This window comes from Passer domesticus, chromosome 3, assembly GCF_036417665.1.
Source record: "Passer domesticus isolate bPasDom1 chromosome 3, bPasDom1.hap1, whole genome shotgun sequence".
NCBI classification, from domain to species: Eukaryota; Metazoa; Chordata; class Aves; order Passeriformes; family Passeridae; genus Passer; species Passer domesticus.
This window is the reverse complement of record NC_087476.1, coordinates 115,790,738-115,806,505: the sequence shown is the minus strand read 5'-3', so window position 1 is coordinate 115,806,505 and position 15,768 is coordinate 115,790,738. Positions and strand designations below refer to the sequence as shown.

General features: G+C 44.9%; 1 protein-coding gene and 1 long non-coding RNA gene across 4 annotated transcripts in view; both read right to left on the bottom strand.

Moving 5' to 3' along the window:
* The window catches only part of ENAH (ENAH actin regulator), a 120,935-nt gene that overhangs the window by 82,053 nt on the left and 23,114 nt on the right, over window positions 1-15,768 (bottom strand). Inside the window, exon 1 of one of the 3 annotated variants that reach the window (XM_064415381.1) lies at window positions 5,216-5,602. The exons of the other annotated variants lie outside the window; for them this stretch is intronic. Within the exon in view, the coding sequence (XP_064271451.1) occupies window positions 5,216-5,220 (5 nt within the window). The 5' untranslated portion in view covers window positions 5,221-5,602. Of the gene's footprint in view, window positions 1-5,215; window positions 5,603-15,768 lie in introns of those variants that run through there. 3 annotated transcript variants of the gene reach the window in all.
* Window positions 9,315-15,767, bottom strand: LOC135297632 (uncharacterized). The gene is made up of 2 exons (XR_010359558.1): window positions 12,703-15,767; window positions 9,315-9,658 (listed from the first exon to the last, which is right to left on the bottom strand). It is a non-coding gene; the product is annotated as an uncharacterized LOC135297632 (long non-coding RNA).

The following is a 15,768-nucleotide window of genomic DNA, read 5'->3' as shown; positions in this document are numbered from 1 at the left end:
TGAATCAAACACAAAAAGCCCATATCTTCTGCTCTCTCTCACCACCACAGCACTCTTAAAACCTAAACATGCCTGGATGTTTAAAGAGCTGGCACATGGATTTCTCCACTGCTGAGTGGAAGCAGGCATGATCTGTCAAAAGCAATTCTAGATGAAAGGTCAAAGCAAAGAAGGGAATAATATCTGTTTCACAAAATACATTTGCTCTCTCTAGTAATGAAAGCAAATGACTCTATCCAGTGGTTCAATAACCTACTTCTATAATAGTTCCACATGAGCTGCCCTGGCATGGCAAGGAGCAGCCCTCATTACAAAGTATTTCCAATCACATGCCTAAGGCAGCGCCGAGAGACGTCACTTAGGGCAAAGCATCCACTGAAACAGGTGCTGGGAGAAAAATGTTTCTGCTTTTTATGGAAGTGGAGAAAAAAGGCTTTTAGGCTAGAGTGGCCCCAAGCAGGATGCCAACTAACTCGCTCTTGTTTTCTGACCTCCAACAGCAAACATGAAACCCTGAACCGGAGTCAAGAAAAAACTTGTACATGCCCTTCCAGAGAGCATTCCTAAATTATACACACTCCCAGACTGTTTCTAATTTTTAGAGGCTGACAACATAATTGCTAAGATGGTCATAAATAGTTTTGTCTAAAAAAAATGGATTCTCATTCCTGCACTCTCCATTCACTGGGTAAATTTTTCAAGATTTATATTTTTACTATCAAAATAATTCACTAAACTATCCAGAGGCCTTGCGGGCAAAACAGCTGTCAGATCCCATATCAGGTGGGCAGAAACAGCCTGTCCAAAAATTACTTGCAACTGTCACAAATAAAGTGCAAGCTAAAGACCACACTTCTATCAGACAGATGACTCAGTCCATCTGTTAGTATACTTAAGAACAAGGAAAGTAACCCGAATTCTTGAATCCACCTGAAAAAAAAAAAAAAAAAACAAACCTGCCCACACCACCAATTTTTCTCTTGAGATACAAGCAATTTTAGGAACTGTATTGCTTGCAGTTATGCATATCCAGTCTAATTTAAATGCCTGCATGCACTTCCAACATTTTGTCAAATATTTCTCAACTAAATTAAGGTTCCTATTTCAAATACACCATTCGGGCAAGTATTAAAACTAAAGGCACAATTCCAAAGAGTTACCTTACGTATCCAAGAATAACTTAATGTCACCATCAAATTGATGGCCTTGCTGCTGTGCTATTTCACCACCTTAAATAACTGCAGTTATTGCAGCAGTCTGAACTGTACTATTGTCACTAATAATGCTCTTGCATACCCACTTTCCTGGAAACCCCAGGAAATGTGTGTGGGTTCCTTCAAGCATTCCTAGTCCCAAGGAAGGTACATGTTTTGTTACTTGTGCTGTGGGCTTTCACTCAGTAAACAGTGAGTATGGTATTAGTTTTCTCAGCACAACACTTAAAATATAATGAAGGCTTACTAACCCATAAAATATGCTGACTTTTAAATAATAATGTAAAGTGCATTCTGTAGCAATATATTTGAGCAGAAAAGCTGCTGATTTTAAGTAAATAGAAATTTCAGTGTGGCTTAGAGACCACAAATTTAGCTACCTTTTTAGCCTGAAAACACAAGTGAGAATACAACACGACTTTTCAGAAAAGGCAAAAACTATAGTAATTTAGCTGTTTGCCCTATCTAAACATGGAATGAAATTCACATATACATGATATGCATAGTAGCCCATCATAAACACAAAGTATTATACTAGGCTCTGGAAATACCAGAATTTAAAATTTCTTAAAAATACTGTTTCTTTCCCAGTTCTTGGGAACTTGGGAAATGAAACCCAACTAAGCAGTCTGCTTTCTGACCAGCACACTAATGAAAAACAATTCTTTCCCACACAAAGAAATGGATGTAGTAATCCCAAGAGAAGGCTGTACAGTTCGATTTTTAAAAAGTCAGTATCTTGTAAAGCTCATTTATTTTTATTGGAGTGAACACTCAAAATGAGCCTGATATGCAAAAAAAAAAAAAAAAAGGGCAATTCAGTTAACTTTCACTGCAGAATTCCAGCTCGAGCAGCAGAGTTGTGTTTACCAGCTTCTGTAATACAGACTTCAACATATGCTACAATAAAAGTCTGTTCACACACGTTCTTGTACAAATAGATGGGAAGTCATGCTGTTACTAGAACAGGGGCACCAAACTCTGCTGTTACCTGCATCTTCACCATGTTCCAGTCAGCTGGTGAGTGGAAACTTCACTGAATATCCCCATTCCTGGATAGCTATTATATTGTAAGTGCTCTCAGGAAACTGGATTAGGGGCAGCATTTCTGTCAGCTAAGCAGAGTACAAAGAGAGCAACAGGTGTTCCTGGGAATCAGCTGTTTACCTAGGGCAGGAGACACAGATACACACAGCCCTATTCAAGCTGGCTCCTGAACCAAGTAACTTCATACTCAGGCTAGGCCATTTAACTGGGATATTTAATATTCAGAGTTTCTCTGCAACCTAAAACCCCCAACAGATGTTATTCAAATAGCAGATCATTTCAATTTGAATACAAAGCAGACTTCTGCAAGAATTAATTCTTGTGTAGTGTCGGTGTTTGTGTCTTACAGAACTGATCATTATTTTAACATTCAAAGATGCTCTTCAAAACGATGTTCAGTATTATCTGACAGAAGGAAAATCAGTTTGCTCTTTGGCAACTGACCAGCTAAACACCCAGATAAGACACAAGATCTTAACACAAATCATCAGTATTAGTTCAGGCTCATGATGGCTGAAGAATAGCCAAACCACAGGAGAGAAAGCGAGGGTGCTTCTCCCCCCAGCACCCTGCCCCAGTTCATCTATTTTTTTTTTTATTCTTTGGAACACCAACTTCATACTTACCTGCCCAACAGCAATGACAGAACGCAGTTTACTCATTCCACGAGACCATCAGCATTGTGCCAAAAGTATATTTTTAGTATGAACTGCTAAGATTTAACAGCACCTGCAAACACAGGAGCTGTATATGAAATGCTGGTTTTCTGTCCCATCTACCCTGTCACTCCTCACCCGTCAGACCTTGCTTTGACCAGCAAATGCACGTTAAAAGTCATTGCCTGAGCAATATACAGCATGAAGATACTGTTTAAACATGTTTCAGAAATATACCATCAACCATAGTCTAAACAAGTCCAAAGAGAGAGCAGCGCAGTGAAAGCTTGCCATTGTACTGGAGTCGGACCAATTAAACAAAACTGAGTGAGTTTAATAGTGCCTCTATAGAGAGAAAATACTTCTTTAACCACATCATTTTTTCAGCCTGTGTAGTTTAATTGGTACAGCTTGATTCTTTTTTTCCAGGGGGTTGGAACCAAGCGTTCTGGAAGTCAGTTTCCTTTGAAACACCCCAGGAGCACTCATCAGAGCGACCCTCCAAATCACAACTGCATCTCCCCCTCACCAGCCTGATGCTCTCCAGGCACGAGCGGGCAGAAAGCCTCAAGGCCAGTAATATATTCATTTACCTACATTTCCTCGCTGCTGCAAGTCAACTATTCAAACACCTAAATAAGCAACCTAAGGGTAGGTTCAACCCAGACACTTTCCTGTTGTGCTGGTTGAGAGAAATACTTGTGCTCCCTCCAAGCTGGCACAAGTCCTAGCACACATAGAGGCACACAGCGAGCAGCCTTGCTGCTCTAGCTCGCTTCACTCAGCATCACCCGCACAATTCAGGCACTTTCTGCCAGCACGAAACCCAAACTTACATGGGGCTTCCCAAGGTATTGATGCCTGAGCAGCATTCATTGTGCTAAAGGCTGTCAAGATAATGAAAAAGAGCACCTCTGCTTAAAGGATCTGGATACAAACTGCAGCTTTTTCCAAGCTGTAACTTTTAATTTGCAGGGTATCTGACTTCTACATGAGCAACGTGAATAACTGAAAATAAATTATCACAAGACAAAACAAAGCTTAAAATAACGTAGGACGTAAATACCTACAGTTAACAAAGAAAACTAGAGGGAAATACAGGAACACAATTCTAAACAAAACAGCGGGGAGATTGTTCCCATGCTTCCCGCTGCAACGCTACCCTTTCCACTGAAGGTGCGCTGAAAGAGGGAATCCTCACAGCACAAAAAATTTTATGAGGATTTTCCTGTAATTGACCAGGAATTCTAATGGCTCGTCAGTTTTACGCAGCAGAGGAATCTGCCGACTCTGATCACGCAAACCTTGCCGGACCTCCACTCCAAAGCACCTCACGACTTACAGCCGTGTCTTTTAAGACAAAGAAGGTCCATATCCAACTGCAAGGCAGACAATAACTTCCAGGCGAAAAAAAAAAAAAAAGCCAACAAAAAAAAAAAGGGCAGGCGTGAGTAACTCGTTTCCCCAGCTGTGTGTGAGTGAGGGGCAGGCCTACAGGGAGCACGGCGGCCCCGGGCAGCCGGACCAGCGCCCGGCCACCGAGCCGCATTTCTCACCGGGTCCTGCACCAATCCAGAAAGGAGATTATGGAAACAGAACAGGCGCTAAAAGCCAGCTGGGGGGGAGGATGGCGGGGGGACGGGCCGGGGAGGCAGAAAATCGCCTTCGAATGAATGAGCCGGCGGGCAGCGGGAGTTCCCGGCGGGAAGGCGGCAGGCACCCACCGCCCTCCCCGCCGCCCCCAGCCGCGGCCACCTCAGTGTTTACATCCCCAACCTCCGAACGCGACACTTCCCCGGCTGCCGAGAGGGGGATCCCCCCTCCCTCCTTCCCCCCCGGCGCCTCTTTATTGATTACCGAGGGAAAAGCCCAGCTGCTGCTGCAATGCAACACGCGCCGGCTAAGGCGGAGGGGAAGGGGGGGAATAAAAAAACCACCACCGGCAGAGAAAGAAAGGAGCCGGGCGCCCGGGGCTCACGCCGTGCCCGGCCCGGGGGAGGCGCCGGAGCGGGGCCGCCCCCCGCCCCGGACTCGGGCCCCGCCGCCACCGACCGCAACTTCGCCGCCGCCGCCGCGGGGGGACGGGGCCGGCAGGCCGCCCTTCCCCCGCCGCCACTAACAATGGGCCCTTCCCCCACCGCGGGGCTCCCCTCGGCCCGGCCCCCTCCCCCGCCGCCGGCCGATCCCCCCGGCTCCCCTTGCCGTTCCCGTTCCCGGCCGTGCGCCGTCCGAGCCGGGGGGCGCGGAGCATCGCCCCCCGCCCCGCGCCCGCCGCCCGCTCCGGAGCCGGCCGCTCACCTCATGGTGCTGCCCGCGGTCGGGGAGCCGCTCCCGCTGCCTCGCTCGCTGCGCTGTCTCCCCCGCCCCGCTCCGCCGCTCGCCGCGTCCCCGCAGAGCGAGACCCCCGGAGAGCCAGACCCCCGCCCGGCAGCGCCGCCCGCCCGCCCGCTCCGCCGCTCCCTCCGCCGCCGGGCCGGGCCAGACCACCGCGGGGAGCCGGGGGTGGGAGGGGACGGGAGAGGTGGGGGAAAGGGGCGGGGAGGAGCGAACCACCGCGCGGGAAGGGCGGGGGGAAAGGAGGAGGAGGAGAGCGAGAGCGGGCGGCGGGGGCAGCGCGGGGGCGGCCGGAGACACCGGCGGGGCCGCGGGAGCGGCGGCGGCCGGGGGTGCGGGAGCGGCGGGCGGGAGGAAAGACAGAGGGAGGGAGGAAGGGGCGGGCGGCGGAGGAGGAGGCCGCGCCCACCGCCGCGCTGTGCCCGGGGCGGCTCGCTGGGGCTCGGCGGCCCCGGCGCGGGGCGGCGCGGGTGGAGGGACGGGGCGGCCGCAGGTGAGGCGGCGGCCCCTCAGGAGAGCCGCCCGCCGCCCCTCAGGAGAACTGCCCACCCCTCAGGAGAACTGCCCACCCCTCAGGAGAGCCGCCCGCCGCCCCTCAGGAGAACGGCCCGCCCGCCCGCGGCAGCTTCTTCCCCGGCGGCCTCGGGAGTCGCCCCGGAGCCGAGGGGCGGGATGGGCTCCCGGGATGGACGTCCCGGCCGGCGGATCGCGGCGTGTGAACGCCTCCCGCTGCCCCTGCCCCGCGCTGCCGCACCGGGCTCGGTCCGGCCGCAGCCCCGCCCGGCGCGGGAGGGAGCACCGAGCCCGGCAGGTACCACTGCGGGCAGCAGTGCCCCGGGAGCCGGTGGCCTAAGCCTTTCTCAGGAATGCTCTTCCTGCGGCTTTCGGTGGCCCCGCGCCTGCCCTAAAGGCAGATTTACGCTCTGCTCTCGGTACCCGCAGCGGACCCAGCACGCTGTGCGAGTAACTTTAACCCAGCTCGTGTTCGGCTCCTTTCTCTCAACTAGCGAGTGAATGAATGCCCGTTCTCTTTCGTCTCGGTTAAAAGAAGTGATGAGCAAGTGTCTTTGCAATTCCCAATGGTGTTAAGCCATCTTGGTGCTTTTGCACCTCCAATTTATTTTTTCCCTAAGGACCAGTGCTTTCTAGGGTCTAGCAGTAAAAATATACATGAGAAACAAACGTGTTAACATCTTCTTTATAAGTGTCTAGACTTCTAGATATAAAAAAATGAAGATTTTAAAAATATATATGTATTTCTGCTGTAGGTTCCACACATGTAAGGGGATTTTACCATGAATCTCAGCTATTTGACACCACCTCTTCCTTGATCAGTGAGGCAGACTCACTCTGTCAATTAATGGTGTCAGTAGCACAGTAAGAGATAAACTAATCAATGAAAAAAAAAATGGCCAGTTATTAGAAAACACTAACTCGGGAACAAGGACAGGCTCTGAAACTGAAGCTGATGAAGAATAGTTTAGTAAGAAAACATGTTTTTACTGGCAAAGGGATGATGTCAATGAAAATGTTGCAGTAGAGGTGAATCACAAAATGCAGATGAGTAATCAGAAGAAAAGTGACATCGTGATCTTAAAAACTGTGTACCTTTGTCAACAATGTAAAGACAATCTGAAAAAGGGACACAATTGAATCTGATAAATAAAATTACCTTAATTGCTTTCAACAAATGCTGAGGACTCTAATGACTGGCACTGGACCTGAGTTCTTAAGGCATAATGAATTTTCTAAGGTCTGGGCTTCCTATCACCAGAACATCCTCCAAATAAAAGGTTTGGAAAGAAAGCCATCCTGGCAGTGAAAATTCTCTTGAAGGCAGCCAAGCAGAAATCTGTATAGACACATCTAAGATGTGTGTCTAATGGGCTTCAGCAGGTACATCAGTAGAAGGAACGGCAGAGACAGAAGAAGGAGGATTTTGTTCAAAGATACCAGTTGTTCTATAACAGAAAAAAAATCAGGATCATAATGTGTCTGTCCTGATGCAACTGTCTGGTCTTATTAGTCAAACCTAAAAGAATTTTGACTGTGACAGGTATATAAAAACCACTGAAAGTATGCCTGGGCTCCAGGTCTGCCTGAGAGGGAATGAAAATAGCCAGAAGCTTTTACTCCTGCAAAATAACTATTATCGCTATTTGTGTTATATTACGAGGTGTTCTTGGCCAAGTCAGATACAGCCATAGCTGGATTTCTCAAGACCTACTCAGTGGTACAATAGAATTTGTAAAAATGCCAGAAGAAGCATTTTGCATGCTGGCATCGCAGATGTCACCAAGTGCAAAGTCATTTTGGACGCTAGCTTAGTCAAAAATCCCATTGAATTAATCTGTAACAAAATACTAAATCTGCAGTAACTCATATTAGCAGCTACATGAGAAGGAGAGGAGCCAGAATTATATAGGGCAGAAATCAAATTATAAACGTTGAATGCCTCTTTCTTTCCAGGTCAATTTAGTGAGGTTGTTGTCAAGAAACGAAAGCAGTCTAGCAGAGGAAGGAGTTAGTGTCATGTACATGTTTGTGGTGCTGAATTATGCATTGAGAAATCTGCCTGCTCCCAAGCCGCAGTAGCTCGGTGTGTCCTGTGTCCAAGGCACTTGGTGCCACCCTGCTGTCACCTTTCTCGCTGACAGGATCCTCCAGCAGCACAGCGTGGGTGTCAATGCCCTCTGCACCCTCTCCCTTCTTCTGGCAGTGACAGAACCAGTGTGGCAGAAAGCCTTCTTAGGTGTCACACGAATAACCTGAGGCCCGTGACAACCTACGAGGCAGTGCCATGTAATGGTTCTCCTTATCAGTGTCCGAGGATTGTGTTCATGCCCTTCTTCCTCTGCATCCAAGCAGCTCAGAATACCCCAAAACCACTTTGCATTCTTCCCTCCTTCGCTTTCTGCTGCTCAGCTGCAAGTTAGGTGCTCTGAAAAGCTAAGCCAGCTCAGGTTGAGCAGTGTGGTGTGCCTGCTCTCCAAACAACCTGACTAATAAAGGTTTTCTGAAATGGCTCACCCAGGCAGAAAGCAGAAGAGGATGTGCTCCTGTTTCCTATCAGCCAAATGCAACAGGCTTGGCAGGCTATTCCTGAGTAAACCCAGTGGATCCCATCACATCTCATCAGTATGGATCCCCCTTGATACAGGGTCAGGAGGAGGTTGCATGATGTTCTAATGTTCTGGAGACATTCAGGGAATCCAAAAGCTTCAAAAAGCAGAGTAATGCTTTCTCTCACAGTGAGATTTCCCCTTCCACTTTCCAATCTTTGTTTCTTCAGAAAGGAAAAAGTAGCTGAGATCTTTATATGTCCTACAAAAGCCAGTGTCCTAGGACAGCAGCTCATATGCAAGATTACTTTGGCCTTCTTCAATGACTGTAAATAACATAAAGCAGGACACAGTCAAAGAAGTTTCTGGAACAGGGGAAAGTGTTTTGGTTTTTTTTTGTCTGGTGGTTTTGGCTTTTTGAGGATTATTGTTCTTTTCACTCAATACACCCAGAGTCTGTTTTTTGAATACATAAGAAAAGATACTTTATTTCACTTGTTTGGACTATTTTCTATAGAACAAGTATAGAAAGAAAACACAATTTGCTGCATAATAGAAGTGAGAGAGTTGCAACAACAAAGCATGAGCTTTCTCTCCAGAGATAGTGAAGGGCTTTCCAAAAATGGTGGACTAAAAGAAAATAGCTCTGACAGTGTGCTTCTGGTATCATTGAAGATTATCAAAACAGAAGTGAATTAAGTAATTGAACATATTTTTCTCATCAGTGATTATGTTAATCTAATTTATAAATACATCTTTTGCTCTGGACCAGACACAGAGCTGACGCCTGAACCAATTCTGTGAGGTCATGGTTAGTTGAACAAAATGAAGATCCAACTATTATATAGATAGTTAAACTATACTGGCTACTATAATTCTTCCTGTCCTCTTCTTGCTTTCCCTCAACCCCAAGTCATTTTCAATTTCAGGTTGCCATGAGTCAGCTGACTGCTGAACTGTTGCATAGCAGACCATTAAAGGAAATGCTTTCAACTACAAACTCCTTAGTTTTATTTTATTTATGAAATTACACAGTTTTTCCTAACTGCCTTCTGGGGAAGGAGGAGTAAACTATCTCTAAAATTCTCTAGGAATGCTAAAATAAACAATTATTGGCATGACTCAGCAGATAACAACAACAATAGCCAAGAAGGTCTTTTCTTAAAGGAATAATATTTTTATTCTGTTGTAAAAAAGGCAAAAACAACATGACCAGCAAAGGAAGGAAATCTTTTGCTATCAAACACAGTCCTTTGACTCCCAAAGGTGAAATCTGGTCTTCCTACCAGCACACCCTGCTCCTTGTTGTGCAAGCAAACAATTCCTAAGATCTTCCATCAGGCACCTCCAAAGAGGAATGAAAACAGCAGCTGAAGCTTTCTGCTGTGCTTCTTTCCACCAAGATTCCTAAAAGTGCCCCCCACACTATCAAATAGCATCAGCACATCAAACCACAAGCCCCTGGAGATGTGAGTGGGGAGTATGGCATGTGTCTTTCAGGCTGTTCCCAGTAGACTCAAATACTTAAGTGAAAATTCCTTGTATAAAAAGGGATTGGTTTTCCCCCCTCGGTTTACCATGAAAAGAATTTGTATTGTGCTGCAGGCTATTCAGTGAGGGTTGAAGTCTCTTTTTGTGTAAGTACTGTCTATCAAGTGTAAATCGATGTGTTGTGTACTTAGTGCAAAAATGCTTTTCTGACACTCAGATAAATTATGATTGTTGTTTTGACCCTAGTCTTTCATTCACCTCCACTCAGCTGCTGACTTTTGTGGTTTCTGAGATGAAATGTTGATTTAGGACCAGTGCAATTGACCAATCTCATCTCTTCCTTTCCATCTAATTTTATACTCTTATCCCCTAATAGTCTTATTTGCCACCACTCTGCATTCTTCTTATGCATTACCAATAAAATGTATTCATTATGTCCTTCTCTCTCCCTTGCTAATGTCTCAGAACAAATTGTACTCTGCTGCTTTATCTTTTGCTGGAGCAAAGTCAAGGCACAAAGCTGGCCCAGGATTTAGTTAAGATTGTTTTGAGCCATCTTTTCTTACAACTCTAGATGAGTTCTTCTCTGAGGAACTCAATCACAGCCAAGGATTTGGGCCATTATTAATTAGTTATTATTAATAATTGTTAAGTGCCTACAGTGTTCTTGTAGCATAAAAAAGGGCAGGCTTCTTGCCTAGAAGAGCTGTGTATGGCATGTCTACACTGCAGTCTCCCATGCCTAAGCCAGCTTTAAAATACTCAGGTATTACTTGCCTTACTTACTCTACCTTAAAGTGCACTGAGCTCTGCAAGCAGCTTCTACAACCCCAGCTGAGCTTTGACTTCACCAGAGCACGTTCACTGCACTGCACCCCTTCATCCTGTCTGAGATTAGGCAGGCAGATGCCAAAGGAAATGGTACTGTACTGAATTTCACCAACTCAACATTACCTTGCACTTCCCTGGGGTTATTTTACTCAGTCTCCATTGCAAATAACGTTCTGCATTTTGTCCATCCTTCTCCTTTCTCTTCCCTTCTATTTTAGATGAATGACAACACACTTACTATTGCTGGTAAGTTTTCATTCACTACAAAGTTGGAATAACTTACCATGGAAGTACTGTCCCAGTTATAGATGAATGACAACACTTTTACTATAGCTGGTTAGTTTCCATTGACTGCAAAGTTGGAATAACTTGCAGTAAAAATAATGTCCTGATTATAGATGAATTACAACACTTTTGCTATTGTGAGTGAGCACCTGTGGATTGCAAAGCTGTTAGTAACCTACAAAACAAATATTGTTCCAAGAAAGGTTGCAGCTTAGTCAGATGATAACCTTTTTAGTCCTTTTCCAGCACTGCAGATTCTGCTTTCTGGCAATAGCTATAGCCAGTTCCATAATTTGGATTTCAAATTTAGTAAGTGATAAATCATGCATGAGACCCAAAATATACAAAGCAGCAGTTGCAAAAATATTCTTCCTCAGTATTTTAGAAAGAACATCACAAAATTTTTTTGCCAAAAGAATTAATGTTTCTATAAAAAGACATGTGAAGAAATGAGCTCTTAAGAGATTACAACGTTAACACATGCCATTATTATTACTATAACTAGCTAGAATCTATTTCAGAATGTAGATATACTCTATAAAATCAATGAGAAGGAATTCCTTGCAACTGGCCCTAAGTCACGCTTACAGGACTAGGGATCTTAACCATAACCACTCTCTGCTGAGTATTTATTTATTCTCCACTTCCTCTGTTAGTTCAGCTCCCATGTGTCACAAACACAACCACATAAACAGCGATGGATTTTCTCCAGCTCCTTCCACCCTCAGAGCACAGAACCACCTCGTACCCTGTTTCCTGTGTCACAGGTTTATTTCTAAACAACTCATCCCGAGTGTTTGACACTGACTGGAGTGCTGCAGTCAGGAATTCAGCTACTACGGTCAACTGACTGCTTTCCAAGAACACCTCTCATTAAAAAGTACTGTGGAGACTCTACATTCAAATCCTTGCTGAATGCTGGGCTTTCCTACTGGTTAATAAGAAAGGATTCATCTTCTGGAGCATGTAAATAAGTAAAGGTAGGGAAAGACCAATAAAAATTCTTCACCAGGCTTTTTTTAGAGTTTTCAAAAAACAACCTTCTACTATCCAGAATACATTTTCCTGTCAGAAGTTCTTCTTTGTAAAATTTCCCTTGTTTCTCTTAGACTTACTGTGTCTAGATGAAATCTATCTTCCCTGGTTTTTTTTTCTCTTCTAAATAGCTATAAATTTTATCACAGATTTCTTCAGACATCAACTATCGCAAAAATAACTGCTCTCTGTCACCAAACAAAATTTTTCATTGTTCCCATAGCTCACTTTCTCAAAAGCTTCCACTGACACTTTGTGGTTTTGTCCTAAGCTCCATCCCATGTCTCTAATCTTGGACACAAGGGCACAAAACTATTCTTTATTAAAGGTACAAACAACTGCACTTTGGTTCTGAACATGGAAACAGAAATCATATTTCAAGAGACTGTTTCCACTAGAGTTGTTGTCAGTCTTAAAGATTCTGTGGATTTATAATAAAGGACAGGTCAAGGACAGGTAGCACCAACTGGAGACAGAATGATTTGTAACCCTAAGAGATGCTCAGACAATGATTTTATCTAATTGTCATGACTGGTTGAACATTTCTAAACTTCCAATTGTGAATAGAGGTTGCTTTGTGCAGGGAAATGCCTCTTCTAACAATGATCCATTCATTCTGCTGTGACTACACCAGTGGGTGAAGGGGAAATGCCAGCTTTGCAATGTTTTAAATTATTATTTTTATTAAAACAACTGTACTAGAGTATTGGCACATCTACAAAGAAACAAACCCCCTTCATTGCTTACCTGTTCATGGTTTAGAATCATCCTAAACTTTTAGCAGCCATAACCATTAGCATCTGATAGGGTTGGTATATTCATAAAATCATCAGTAAAATCATCCATGAGCTCCTGGACAAAATCAAACAGAAAAAGGAAGCCTACAGAGGGTGTAAGCAGGAATACAGGAGGAATATAGACAGAATTGTAGCCAGGGATCAGATTATGAAAGCCAAAACCCTGATGGATTTAAATCTGGCCAGGGACATCAAGGAGAACAAAAAAGGCTTCTATAGGGTCATTGATAATAAAAGAAAAACCAAGAAAAATGTGGGCCATCTTCAGAAGGAAAGAGAAGACCTGGTTACCCAGGTGGGACATGGAGAAGGGTGAGGTCTCAATGAAGTTTTTGCCTCCATTTTCACCAGCAGGGGCTCCAGCCACACCAGCCAAGTCACAGAAGGCAAAGGAGGTGACTGGGGGAATGAGGAACCACGGCAGTGTAAGGGAAGAACAGGTACCAGAGCATCTAAGGAATGTGAAGGTGTACAGATCCATGGAACCTGCTGAGGTGCATGAGGTACATGGGCGCAGTGGGTGAAGTGGCTGAGCCACTGTCCATTGTATTTGAGAAACTGTGGCAGTCTGGTGAAGCTGGCAGTTGGTGGATGAGGAATTGGCTGGATGGTCACTCTGCAGGAGCTCTGGTCAGCAGCTCGATGTCCAAGTGGAAACCAGTGATGAGTGGTGCTCCTCAGGGGTCTCTGTGGGGACCAGTGCTGTCTAACACCTCCGTCAGTGCTGGGGACACGAGCTGAGCGCTGCTGTCCACGTGCTGGAGGGAAGGGACACCACAGGGACCTTGACAGGACTGAGCCCACATGAACCTTATGAAGCTCAACAAGGCCAAGTGTAAGGTCCTGCACCTGGATCTTGGCATCCATCCCTGGAAGTGTCCAAGGCCAGTTCAGGTGGGCCTTTGAGCAACCTGCTGTAGTGGAAGGTGTCTCTGCCTAAGGCAGGGGGCTGGAACTAGATGGTCTTTAAGGTCCCTTCCAACCTAAACCATCCTAGGATTCTGTGATTCTACAAATATGAGCTAATGTGTTGGTAAAAACATGTTCAGATAAAAATGCTAGGAAGATAAGATGCCCATCTCTTTCCACAAGAAGTGATGGGTAAGGTGAAAAATGCACAACTGAATAGGACTCTGTGTAAGGTTGCCATCCTGCTCCTAAAACCCAGCAGCAAGGGCAATCCTCGTGTGCTCCTCTGGAGCAATGGCTGAGAAGAAGAGCAGGAAATTAAATGGGGCTTCAGCAAGAAGGTGGGGAGGTTACAATGCTAAAAAAAATTATAAAATCCTGTATGAATTCATCAGCATTTATAATGAGAAAAGAACAAATCATTGATCTACAAAGGCAGGGAATGAATTTTTTTAAAGGAATTACCATATAATCATGTTTCATAGACATTACTCTAAACATAACAACATTACTCTAAACCAAATCCAGAGAAAATATAATACCAAAGTCAGTCTGCCATTGTAGAGGTGGGCTTTGCATTTATCAGTTTAATTTTGGCTTTAAAACCAAAGGAGGCCAGTTACTTACTCTGATAAAGCTTTTGTGCATTGCCCTTCCATCTCTTAACTTCATCATGAAAACTCAAAAGGAGCTTTAAAACAGAGACATTACAAGATTCTTTTGACAATGACTATCATCAACTTCACATTCTTCTCCATCATCTGGAACAGATGGAGTGTCCAGAGGACAGCTGAGAGCAGCTATGTGCCTCCTGTCCCACCAAAGCACAGGGATTCCTGCCTCATAATGGGGCTTCCAGGCTGACCACGCTTGTGGTAACTCAGAGCAGGCTGGAAACTGCTGCAGGATTTGCTTGGGAAGGGAGAGGAGTTAGGTAAAGCTCAGAAGATGAACTAGCCCAGGGAATTACAGGGGGATTTCATGCATGAATCAGATCATGTTACATCAAAGCACTCCACAAGAAGTGATACCTTCGAACCTGAACAAAATGGGACTAAAAGCATTGCTTTGGAGTTCTGGTCTGTGACTTCTACAGAGATGTAGAAAATTTCACCTTAATAAACAAATTCATGTGAAATTAAATAACAAAGAGGTGCTCTTGCCTCCACTTACATCCAGATCACTAAGGAAAGCCCAAAGCTGTTGATTTTTTCAGGAAGATCAGGCTGGTGTAGGCTGCAGGAAGGTCTTGGACACAGGAGTCCTTCTGGAGCACAGCTAAATCCACGAGCTTTCTCTACAAACCTCTTCATTTGTAGAATTTTCAGGCAATTTTTGGAATAGATCTTGTAAGTTACAGAAATAAGCAAGTTACCCTCATTATCACTGCATTACAGCCTCACCCAGGACAGCAATGCTGGTTCATGTGCTACACAAGTCCCTGAGCGTGTTCTCTCTGTGTGAGTTAACCTTTAACATAAATCAGCTGAGACTCCGACCCACATAAACTGTGACCTTACAACAGGGCATTTCTTCTTCCCTTCATTTCAAACACAGCAGCTCATCTTTTCATTTACATGAAGATCTTTTACACCAATTACAGCTGAATTTTACGCTATAATTAAGATCCCTTTGCACCAAAAAAAAGTGGTTCAAAATGCATTAATTAATTACATTAAATAAGCACACAAGAGACTGCCTTGCATTTTTTTGTTCCTCATCTAAGAATTCTGTGAAGCCAGCTGCAATTCACAAAATTGCTCAGCTTCACAAGAATTTCTCCCTCAAATTCTCAGACCTTTTGGACATCTTACTGGTTTCTGTGAGGGCTCTCAAGCAGCCAAAAATGTGTTTCCCTTTCTACATCCTGCTGTGTGTACCCTTGCTAAGTCCTTCACAACAGGTTTTCCTCAAAAGCTGAGAATTTTCCAAAGCTGAGGTTTTACCTAAAAAGTTCTGCAGACAGACTCTCCTGAGATGCTGACCTCACTTGTTTAGTGATTTCTCTCCAGCTACTGCATTCTTACAGCAGAGTTCTGGCTAGTTGCAAGAACCAGGGAAAGGCTTCTCCAACTGCATTCAGGGGACTTAAACGTAACAGCAGAGA